Raw genomic sequence first — 12,747 nt, 5'->3', positions numbered from 1 at the left:
ATTGACCTGACCAATTGTTTACATAATGACTACCAAAAGTTGATGCCCGGGGGGCACCTTAAGGAGGTTTATGTAAGGACCCTTCCCCTGAAAGGGGAAAAGGCCCTAAAACGAACAATAACTAACCCATTCCCCCGCTAGAACCGGTTCAATTCAGAAAAGGGGATAGGAGCCCTTTTAAGCTAACTTAAGCTGCCATTATGATTATTTACAATACTATCAAACCTACTACATACTTGCAATTACGAAATAAATAATAATAAATCACATTTACTTAATACACGACCAACATGCACTAATCAGGTCGTAATTTCCCTAATCCCTAATTGAATTTGAAAAGATAAAAAAAAAATCACTTTCCTATATTGTCTATCCTATCTGGGCAGCAAATATGGCTTCCTGCAAACCGAAATCCTGAATCAGATATTTTCCCCTGGTTTTGCAGTTCTTTCAACAAAAATATGGGTTTCCTGGCTCCCGATTAATCACACGACGTTTACGATGACATTTAGTCTAAATTTTACCTGTTTTACACTCGAAATCCACGTCTTTACCAGCCAGTATAGCGTAGTTGATTTTCACGGCTGTGCTCGTAGAGTCGTTCTTGATTATTCTCATAACATTGCGCCGAAAAAGCCAGAGGTAGGAGAATTCCTCCAATCAGAACGAAAACTTTAGCCGCGGAAATTACAAAACGAATGGAAATTTGGTAAATCCAGATATAACCGGATCTGAAAGTGACTATGGACTAGTGAGAGGGGGTGAGGGAAAGATTAGGTACCTGGCTAAATTCTACATTGGTCTGAAATTAAGGAAATTTATATCCAATAACGGAACTATGTTTCGGTATGACGTCAGAATGGTAAACCTTGTAACTATTCAAGTTATATATCCGTAAATGAGATTTACACTTAATCAAAATGTAAATAAATATATTATACAGCGGGAATATGGTTATTAATGAAACCTTTCGATTCATTGTATTTAATTCGAAGTAAAGGGAGTAAATAAATTGTGTAGCTAAACCGAAATTGAATTAAAAAAAAATTACTAGGTACAGGGTGCGTAAAAAAAAAAATTGCCATTACTTTCAACTGTAATGGTACACCATATTCCAGGATAATGAGCCCATTCACACAGCTGGAGCTATTGCGGCGTGATTTGGGGAATGTAGGGATGAAGCTGAACACATCCCCTGGCCAACTATATCTCGGACATGATAACTAAACATCTTTTGTCCATTTTGAAGCCACGAATCAGGCGCTTATTTCCGTCCTCAGACTCTCTTACGAAACTAAATGGTATACTTTACGCAAAATTGTATACTAATCTACTTACTGGCGTTCAATATCTCTATAACTCTATTTCACATTGCATCAAAGCTGCTGTAAGGGCGAAAGGTAGTCGACCGTCATACTAATCTGCTAAGTTGCACTTTTTTCAGGTGTTTCCATTAAATTGGTAAGCATCTGTGCACTGATACTAGCTTCAGGTTATGGATAAAGCAATGACTCCTTATTGTACAAGAAAAGAACACAAGCATCATGATCTAACGAGTAATTTGTTCCATCTACCTTCTGATATATATATTAGCCCGCATATAGTTATAGAATTAATCCATGGCAGTATTTTGTTTCAAGAACTCTCATTTGAATTTAAGTGCCTTCATGTTCAATGGTTGAGAGGTAGCATGTTGTAACAGTGAAATTTCCCATACAATGATCAGTTTTGGAATACGTACATCATGTCCCACATTTTACGCTATACAGAAGTGGACCTAAGTAACCCTCTTGAACTCCAAATTTACATGTATACAATGGCAATTATAATACCTGATCGAACTTTACGCACGTTTACGTGCGTAACTTTTCCGCCCGTCACCGACCAAATCATCAATCAGAGCCCTTCCATACATATTCTGCTGGATTCTGACGACTTATTTTATTTATTGATCAAAACACTTTTTTCCAGTAAGCATTCGTATGGATTATTATTTATTTTCTATTGGCGCCTGTATTATATACACACAGTTCTTTCTGTGTGTGAATTACTAGAAATAATAATAATAATAATAATAATAATAATAATAATAATAATAATAATAATAATAATAATAATAATAATAATAAAAACTATAAATAGAATATTATTTAATCTTCGTTAAAATGCTTCACCAGATAGAAAGAAAGAAAGTAAGGAGACAGAAGTAGCTTTTCCTCCTTATTCCATGACGCGATCTAGCGAAAGGCTCATAATGTATTTTTTAGTATTGTGATTTTTTTTTTTTTTTTTTGGTAAATAATTTATTTTTTATTTTGGCTTCATGATTGATACATATACAAAACACGGTCATAAATAATAATGAACTTTAACACTTTCGCTAACATGTTTCTTCCAACAGAAAGAGAAAGAAGATAACAGTATTTAAAAGGAAATAACAGAAATAGAGGAACGTCAGAGTAGCAATTGGCTTACTCCAACTTTTACTTTCGTCTTCCAAATTCTCGATTTCCAACTTATCAATACTAGCAAGTGAATGGAGCTCAATGTGTCGCTGGAACTGATATTCCTAACTTACTAATATCTTCAATATTCCTTTCTCTCTATTAATTTAAATTGTTATCTTTACTATTGTTATTTTAGCGAGTTTTGCTCTGCTGAATGTATCAAAAGAATTTGGAAAGATCAGTTCGTGCTTTACACTGTGCCTACAGGTATATATAAATACACGGAATTCCTCTACCACAGTAAGAAATCTTTATACGTAAGAATTTATTGTGTTACATAACGTGACTATTCAGTATTATTTTTAAAAAAATCTTTGAAAATAACTCTGGGGTGAATACAGAGTAACAAAAATTGGATTCTGTTTGGAAGTGACTTCACAAGGTGTTACAGATATGATATCGATGTCAACCTACTTGATCAGAGATTCTCTAGTTCCAGTGAAGTATAGGGATGTCTACTTCTGCATTTCATCTGTTGCTCTAAATAGTCCTACACATTTTAAATCTGGGGACTGCAGATCAGACATGTGCGTCATTAACCTTAGTTATTTCTCAAACCATGTAGAAACGCTTTTGAGTACTTTGAAGATGACAGTTGTAATCTTCGGAGATGGAAATGACCGCTGTATATTCTTCATAAAGATGTTGGGAAAATGGAAAAAACTGGTCAATGAGAATGTCAACTAAACATGCTTGTTTACATGTTCATATGCCCCTATACCCCTACAATAACAGAACCTCCTCCAGCTTGGACCACGCCTTCTGAACACTACAAATGAAGTGCTTTGTTGGAATTTCGGTGCACTCGACGTTTTGCATCAATGGAATACACAAACCGCGACTCGCGGGACCCGCTACACTTCAATGTGTGTTTTTCAGCCAATTGAAAAGATCCACCTATATGCACAGTGGTGAGAAGTAGGTTCTTTCGTGCTACTCTAGTCCAAATATTTATTGCATAAAATTCCCTTTGCAATGTACTCTCCGAAATTTGTTTGAATAGATGTATTCATGGACTGCAGCAATTTTTTTCGGATTTGAAAGAGGATTTTCCTCTACCAGTAGTGAAACTCGTCGGCGGTCCCTCGGTCAGGTCCTTGTGCGACCACAGTTCGAATCTCTAATGATTTGTTCTTTTATCTTAGTTTATATATTATGCCATCTTAAGAACTATTGGATTCGTATGTAATCTCGTACACTCCGGACTGGGGATTTGAATTTTGAAGATAGTTTAACTTCTCACACAGACAAGAGAGCAATTTTTACACTTGTACTCACCTTTAGTTATTTAAAACAAACCTATTTCATCACATAGTTGCTCTACTGCTATGTACATAAAAACTTGAATTAGTAACCATCTCAAATCTCTCTCTCTTAAATAATCCTTGTATTTTCAAGTTTTCGGCTCTCTTCTAGAACATTGTCCACGAAGGATAAAAATAAAAGAGAAATAAGAGCATCAGGGAAATAAAATATCTTTCCAAGAAAGAGTATATGCAGACACATCATGTCCAAAGTACTGCTGAAATTCTTTCATCAACTGACGGTGTGGTTCGTTGTGTTTACGAACGACTATGATATTTTTATTATGGTTTTGATACATTAGTGAACGACTTAGAAATACTTTTAAAAAAATAAACAATAGGAGGAATATAGTATAGAACACAAGTAAAGATACTACAGAGAAATACATACTTACAACATCTCTCAGCTTACTTTCTATTTCATCGGATGTTAATTTTTTACTTAAAGGAGTTTTTCTTAATAACATATCACAGTAATTGGCAAGTAACTCCGGACATTTGGATTCAGGTTGGGATTTAACACCAGTACCCTACAAATAAATTTATTATATTAAAGAAATAGTAAGACTGAAGACATTACAAGTATTGGCAGACATTAAATCCATTATGAACACATATTGCAAAATTTTATTACATCATTACCTTTTAAAATAACACATTTATTTTGAGTCTTTCTACGGAAATCTAAAATAGAACTTTATAATTATAAAAAAGAGAAATTTAACTATAACTCAGTAGGTGCAGAGAATTCATCTCATTTATAAATTAATTTGATAGGTAACACTGCCCAAGAATGAATTTTTTACAAATACGTAATTATTCCAAGTAATTATTCTTTATAGATTCTGGGATTCTGAACACGAAAGACATAGCAAAAATTTCTCTTAACTAGCTCAGGTTTCCAAGTAAACACATTGTTTACGCTTTGTATTATAGCACGTACATTACAATAGGATGTACCACAAGAAGTGATAAAATTGGATGAACTTACCTGAATTATACGCGCCATCTTTTCACTCGTTGCTTATGAGAAAACCCTGGTGTCTCTGAAGCATCCACCAGAAGTCTGATAACACAGCAACATTCCACTTTCCATTGTGCCGCTGTTCAATTACTAAAATGTTCCGATGAAAACTCACCCCGTGTTCTCACTAAACACACCACAGTTCTCAGCGAAGATAAATAAATGGGAACGTGCTATATTGCAGCCAAGTTTCTCATAAGAAAGTAGGAATTCTTCCACAAGGTCCATGGAATTATCAGCTCTTTAGTTCAGGAACAATGTTGTAACATTACGGAATCAATGCCAAGCGTGTTGTTTATCAGAAGTAGGAATAGATTCAAAATGTCGCTCTCCCAAAAGCTGGCGTACCTGTGGACCACTAATCTTCTCAGTACTTAGACGTGGGAACTTTTGGCGCAAATATTCATGTGCATGTTTATTTTTGGTTACAGTCTTTAAGAATACCCTCATGAACCCCACTTTTATAAGCAATGGTGGTATAAAATTTGTGTAGGACCGACTAGAGGTTCTTGTGTAACACTTTTTGTGTCAGGCAACAAAGCTGGTCGTCGCTGGTACTACACCTTAAAATTTACTCGTGTTGTATGGTTGTCCCACTCACAGATATGACAGTTAATACTGTATGTACCCTCAGTGCAAACGAGCAAAATGAGAATAACTTTGAAATCTCCATGTATCAGCCATTCAAATTTATTGTAGTTTATACTGCTTAAGACATGTTTTAACATGGTATAATTTTCTTTACGTAGGGCAACATATGCAAGAGGGATGAAAGGTCTCATATTACTATAATGTAATAGGGCAGCATTTTAGATGCATCTATAAAGAGTCTCCACTTGACTGGCTTGTCAGGAATGTTCAGTTCTTCCTTCAATGTTTATACCAGGGTTTGAAAAAGCCCAACCCACCTGGACCCATGTGGGTTTTTCGGGTATTTTCGGGTTTAATTGTTTTTTTTCGGGTTTAATCGGGTTTTTTCGAAATATTTCATTGTCTTTGGGGTAAAAGTGTTAAAATGTGATTCATATTTCATGATTGTCATTGTCACAACTTGCAACAATTTTCTACTTACTGCAGTTTTGAAAAAAATAGCCGCCATTTTGAAATTTTACATTCGATCGCCGAGATCATCTATACAGCAAATTTAGCATATCTCGTGCTTCCACCGTCAAAATTTCAACTTAAAAAACTCTTGCTCTTCGTAGCGTGGATACTCGTTGTTTTGAAAAAATGGCCGCCATTTTGATATTTTACGTTGGTATGCCTTCAAAATCTATACAGGAAATTTAGAGTGTCTCGTGCTTGTATTCTGAAAATTTTAACAACTTAAAAGGCTGAAAGTTGTACCCTGTAGTTTGTGTGGTAGAGGCAGACAGACGAGTTAAGTTGATTTTGTGTTTAACGCCCCTTTCAGCAGCGAGGCAATATGAGACGGGACCTACTGATTAACGTGGAATCCGAACCACATGAGCTACCTTGGGGAAGCAAACCCGGGTCCTACACCGAAGACGCGTACACTAACCGCACAGCCATGAAGGAGCTCGGCAGACAAACGAACAATTGTAGATCAAGTCATTCAGAAGCCTGACTGACGTTCGCCAAATATAAATACTAAAAAAAGGGGTCTATTAATTTAAAACAAAGATACAATTCATGTTGTATAAAATAAATAAATGTTTTAAAATGTCTTATATGAAATTAACATCTTCCAGCGTAAATAAACCTGCCATATTTTCTCCATGAGAATACGGGACACCTCAGTTCCCCCTTCCCTTTCTCAACTTTCCAACACAATGCAATAAAGTGTAGTCTGGTTATGAACAAAAGTATAATAAGCCGCGATGGCTCAGTGGTAGAGCGTTCACCTCTAGTGCATGGGGTTCCTAGTTAGATCCCAGCTCGCGCCAAGTGAGCTTTGTGGTGGACAAACACCTTGTGCGTGGGTTTTCTCGGGATTCTCACGTTTCCTCCTACTTTCTTCATTCCGTCATTTCATTCATTTCTCATCATCACCGTCACCTTGAGCATAGCAGGCATAACCGTGAGACTAAAACTGAAAGATTTCATTTTATTTATTTATTTATTTATTTTTTCAATAATATAATAGGCGAAAGTTCACTAAGCAGTAGCTGCTTTTCTCTGTTCGTACCCTGCAATTAATTGTATAGACTGAAGATGCCTAAAAACTTAAGATGTGCTATAAAAATGCTTTACAGGAAAACAATATGCAAATTATTTACATCAGCGGTACAATCTACTTTCAATATTTTTCGCGTGTTTAGCAATAGTTATTTACATGGCTGTATCTGCCAAAATTACGTTCGTCAGTTTAATCTGATGAAAAGCTGATTTTTCTCCTTGTGTCATGTGTAACTGTCAGGACCAGATTTACATTTTTCTAAGACCTGAACCAAAGCACACTTCTGTGCCCCTAGCTTCTGAAAAAGGTTATAATTCTTGTTAACTTATCTAATGTGTTGCTGAAGAAAAGGTTAGTCATCTTCCCTGTGTTTGTAAATGTAGAAACACTCAAAGTCATCTTTTTTTTTTCTTTTTTAAATGTTCCGGAGAGTATTTGAGTTTCCATCAAGTACAATAGAAAAAGTAGCATTGCAAATTTCGCTCGCTATCAAGTCGAACAGGGTGGTGTTATAACTTCCTCGAAACTGACATGCAACAGCGTATTGTTCATTCACAGGATTCCCAGCCAATGTCAGAATTTTTTGTTTTTCACTTTTCGAATAAGCTATTGATAGCAGAAATGGAACGGAGTTAAAATACGGGACATTTCCCTGTCCCGACTAAATTTACGAGGACACGGGACACTCGAGCCCAAAAATGGGACATTCCCGTTTTTTACGGGACGTATGGCAGGCTTAAGCGTAAAATAAATAGTTTTATTGTTGAAGTATTCATTTCCGATCCTTCAGCGTTTAATTCGGGAATTTTCCGAGCACTTTTTCACAGCGTGTACATCAAAACTTCCATTAGTACGGAAATTTGAACTCAGCACTTGAAGTATTAAGCGTTACATAGTCTTCGGAACCCCGAGCATTAAGCTTCTTAAATTTGACAAGAATTTTTAAGCTATTGCTGGTGTTGATTCTACAGAATGCTTATTTGAAGAGTAGCAACAAATGACTGAACTAAACTGTTGTTAGAAAACCAAATTTTAGTTGAAGAACCTTGTGTTTTACATCAAAGGTAAGAGATAATACTAATAGTTTTACTAATGTATTTATATATGTACTATTAGTACCGGCACCTATGACTTTAAATCCGTCAAACGTATGAGTGATAATGTCCCTCGGTGTCGCCAAGTCGACGAGCATACTATTCACGGAAAATATTTTCTAAAGTACAAAATTGCTTATTTTGCTTCAAATAGGCTATAAGCATAATCCATACATTAATTTGTTCTATAACTATCTCAAGCTAAGGTAAGTTTTTTTTTTTTTTTTTAATTCATTTAGTGCATTCAGACCTTTATAAAGGTCTTAATGTTGAATATTATTGTATACCTTAACGTGGAAGCTTCTAATTCGCCCAAGGAAAGTCTAAAATTTGATAAAAATCACGTACAATGTGATCACCTTAGTTGTATCAATAATATACTAACAAATAAGTCAAAAACCCAGGTGGGTTTTAAAGTGGGTTTTTTCAGAGGGTTTTTTCGGGCTGGGCCCACTTGGGCAAACCCTGGTTTATACAGAACGTTATACTATCACTGAGGATAACCCTTGTAGTTCTTTATGATGAAACGAAAAACTGACATTCTTAATGTATGGGCGATGAGGTTCTGGTAAACGTGATGCTACAATTCTGCTTTACACTTTGGTAGTTTCAAATCCCTAACCAGATCGCTGAGTTCACACTGCATAATTCTGGGTTCGTTGGGGAGACAATGTTCGCATATATGTAGAATTTGTATTACCGATGGATGGATAAGCTTGTGTATCACCTGATTCTATGAATTTATAATTATATTCGTCAATAGTTGTCTGAACGCTAACTTGGAAATAAGGAACACGCAATCCCTCTTTTTGAGCTACTGGGTAAATATCGGATAGTATTACAAATTATTCAATGTTCCTTCTTTTCACACGTATACTTTTCTTCAAGAAAGGTACCATGCAGAAGTAGCAAACGGTAACATGGTTGGTGGCTTCAAAACACATTGAAACTTTCTCTCCATACATCCAAGTATTCATTGTTGATGAACATGTGGAACCCAAGTTTTATCTTGGACTCGAACACGACATTCAAAGTACAAAAACTACTTCTTTTTCGAGTCATTGGTCGCTTTCTTGATTCACAGATCACATCTGCACAAATGCAACGAAAACTGTCTGAATTGTAAGGAGCGGTGCATTATAATACATTTAAATATAAACACTCAAACAGCACCACAGATAACACGTTAGTAAAATAAAATCCACTTACAGTAACTACAACGATAAGTCACACGTACTGAATTAAACCGATCATGTTAATGACACACGCTTCCCTTAAAGTAAGGTAAATGGATAGGAGTTCACCACTCCTTGGCTATTATCACGTGATTGAAGAGAGCAAGTCATATGTGTCTGATATGATCAGCGTTCCCAAATTCCATCATAGGTACACAATTGAACTGATAATAACTTAACCTCTACAGCAATGTATACATGTATCGCAAATGTAACATCACATTGCATTATACGTAAAACACAAACTCTATTTACCCCGAAACCTGGGCTAGGAGATTTTTTTAATGTTACTTGTATGTTTAGCACAAAAAAATCTATAAATAACGGCTATTTTCGTCCTGATAAAAAAACAAAAAATTGAAATTGAACAGTATAATTAAAGAAAAAATATATAAATGTAGGTTATAAAGTGATAAAATCTCAATCTCTAACAAGAAATACTTACTTGTTTAGTTGGCAATTCTAAACGGAATACTGTTGTGTCATTAACAACCTGTTTATACGCTTTATCTCTGGCAGTCAGAAATCGAGGGTCATCGTTGAATGCATCCCTGACTAAGGTACTAAATTGATGGAACAATTCTAATAGTCGTTCTACGTACTTCTCAGAATCCTAGAAAAATAAATGAGATTATGTTTCCAGTTTATTTCTTAATGTTGACTAGCTGTTAGTACAATGCATACTACACACTAACGGATTGGTGAAAAAAAGAAAAGCTTTGATCTGAAATCTTTATTAAGACAAAAAAAAAAAAACATGAAGTTAGCGCACTAGAAATTATAGTAACAGCAGCAACAGTAAGTATTCCTGAACATTTCTTTAGAAGGAAAAGGAAATAAATAATAAAAATATTCTACAACGTAGTCTGTTTAATAAGTTGTAAGTTATTAATATTTGGTAATATAATACATGAAATTAACATTTGTATCACTCTCCACTTCCTTTCCCGAGATCCCATTAGCGGATCTGAATTATCATTTTGTTCCAAATGTTTTCGAAACAGTTTTGTTCAGGAGTCTGTGAAAAGTAACTTTTTTACTGTTGAATGGTGATAGTAAAGAAGAAATGATGGTGATTGTGTAATAATAATAATAATAATAATAATAATAATAATAATAATAATAATAATAATAATAATAAATATTTTTATTGCATACTGGAAATTCCAGACAGAACTGCCCACTTTCAATTTCCATACAAATAACATGCAAATAACAAATATAAACATAATACATTAAAATACAAATGATACATGCACAGAAAAGGGAAAAAAAAAATCATGCATAAAACAAACATTTTCTTATATAAAAGAAAATAATACTCTCAGCTGATAATGAAATGATTATATAATTGCCCTTGTATATTGCTAAAATTATGATCAAAAATGTCAATAACACTGGCAAAATCATTGGCTACTGATAAAATTTTATACAAAGGAACATCATTGAGAAACTGAATGGGTTTAAATATTTTCGGATTTCTTATATGATAACTGGTTGTATACGAAGTTATTATTGATAACAGATTCAAATTACCGTGAAGGATTGAATGTAGGATTTTAAGATCCAGAATAATCCTTCTTTCGGACAATCTTAACATACTTAAGGACATCCTAACTTCATCCAACCTTCATAACACTTAAACTTCCAGCGTAACCAAGAAAGAAAAAGATTTTGAACTGTTCCAAACTAGTAGATATACAATCTATACTTCTATTCCATATGATAGAGAAATATTTAAGATGACTTCTAACATTGGAATAATAAAGAATAAGGCATGTTTTAACAGACCTAAAATCTTTGGACATCCATTTAAGAATTCCGAGATTCCTTCTCGCTCTGGAAGTTATATTCTCAAGATGTTTGAAAAGCAATTTACTGTCAAAAACAATACCTAAATCTTTAATAGTATCTACAATTCTATTGGAGTATCATTTATAAGTAAAAAAAAAAAAAAAAAAAAAATGTTTTATTCGTAATATTCATTGAAAAGGTTTTGTTACAATTTAAAGGTAGTACATTCTTTTTAGACCAAAGTAGTATTTTATTAATATTATTGTGGAGAACCAATCATCCAAATTTACAATAGTTTTGTAGATTTAGAGGTCATCTGCATACATCAAACATTTACAATCCACATTTTTAATTATATCATTAATAAACATAAGGAATAGAAGTGGTCCGAGATTTGATCCTTGCGGAACACCGGAGTATATGTTATATACGTCTGAAAGATTACACTTATACCTAACCACAAACTTTCTATGGGACAAGTAAGATACTAACCAAGTAATAAATACAACGGAGAGATCATAATGTTTCAATTTGTAAATTAAGATGTCATGTGGTAACTTATCAAAGGCTTTAGAGAAGTCGAAATAAATTACATCGATTTGACCATTACTCTTAAAAGATAGGAAGAGTATCAGCCATAAAACATGTTAAGTTAGTTGTAGTTGACCTGTTTTTCATAAAGCCATGTTGATAGATCGTAATATTGGGACAAACATGATTATACAAATAATTATATATTAACTTATCAAAAAGATACCCAACAGAGAAATAGGTCTATAGTCGGATAAATTTTTCCCATCAGTCTTGGGTATAGGAACAACAACGACCACCTTCCAATGTTCAGGATAAACAGAAATAAATAAAGTCCAGTTGAACAAAGATGTTAAGACAGGCGCAATGATGGACACAATGCCCTTCAGTATAAAAGCAGGTATACCGTCTAAGCCAGAAGATGATTTGGCATTAAGATTGTTTATAGCCTTAGTTACTTGCTCAACTGTAATAATAGGATAAAAAGAATCATTACCCGCCAACTCCGGTAAGTCAATATTATGTAAAGAAGGACGCCTTTGATATATAGTCTCAAATAATTGAGCCCATGAATTAGCTAAAGTTTTAGGATTAGACACATACATATCATCAACCGTAAGTCCAGTGGCTTGGTTTATTTGGCTTTTATTTTTATTAACGAACTTCCAAAACTTTTGAGGTGAATTATTTAATGCATTCTCCATATTATTGTGTACCACAATGTGTAATCAAACAAAATATTTAATTGAATTTTAAAATGTGTATAAAATAGGGAATGTATGAAGTGGAGGCAGTTTGAATATTCATCAGGATTCATAATTCAATGGAAAATTTAGTGTGTCTTGACTTCTACAATGCAAATGACCGGCTATGACTTCTAGAACTAGGAAGACGCAGAAAGAATGTGTAAGAATGTTGACATGACGGAAAAATCATATAAATACTACCGGATTCTCTTCCGGGTATTGGAAGTTCTATTTTGACGTGAAACTCTGCGAGACAGTTTATTCATCATTAGTTTTTCTATTTCGTCATTCTGTCCATCAGAGGTTCTGCTTATCATCGTTACCAAAAGTAAGTGATTATGCATTGTCTTCCCTAGTCTTTAAGTCATACCA

At 34.3% G+C, this 12,747-nt stretch overlaps 1 protein-coding gene across 2 annotated transcripts in view; it reads right to left on the bottom strand.

Moving 5' to 3' along the window:
* The window catches only part of Cul5 (cullin 5), a 119,935-nt gene that overhangs the window by 51,916 nt on the left and 55,272 nt on the right, over positions 1-12,747 (bottom strand). For both annotated transcript variants that reach the window (XM_081768975.1, XM_081768967.1), the window contains exons 8-9: positions 9,750-9,917; positions 4,207-4,341 (exon numbers count right to left, since the gene is read on the bottom strand). In XM_081768975.1, coding sequence (XP_081625101.1) covers positions 4,207-4,341; positions 9,750-9,917 — 303 coding nt within the window. The remainder of the gene's footprint in view (positions 1-4,206; positions 4,342-9,749; positions 9,918-12,747) is intronic.

The sequence above is a fragment of the Thermobia domestica genome, chromosome 1 (assembly GCF_964235325.1).
Source record: "Thermobia domestica chromosome 1, izTheDome1.hap1.1, whole genome shotgun sequence".
NCBI lineage: Eukaryota > Metazoa > Arthropoda > Insecta > Zygentoma > Lepismatidae > Thermobia > Thermobia domestica.
The sequence above is the reverse complement of the archived record's forward strand: the minus strand, read 5'-3'. Positions and strand labels throughout refer to the sequence as shown.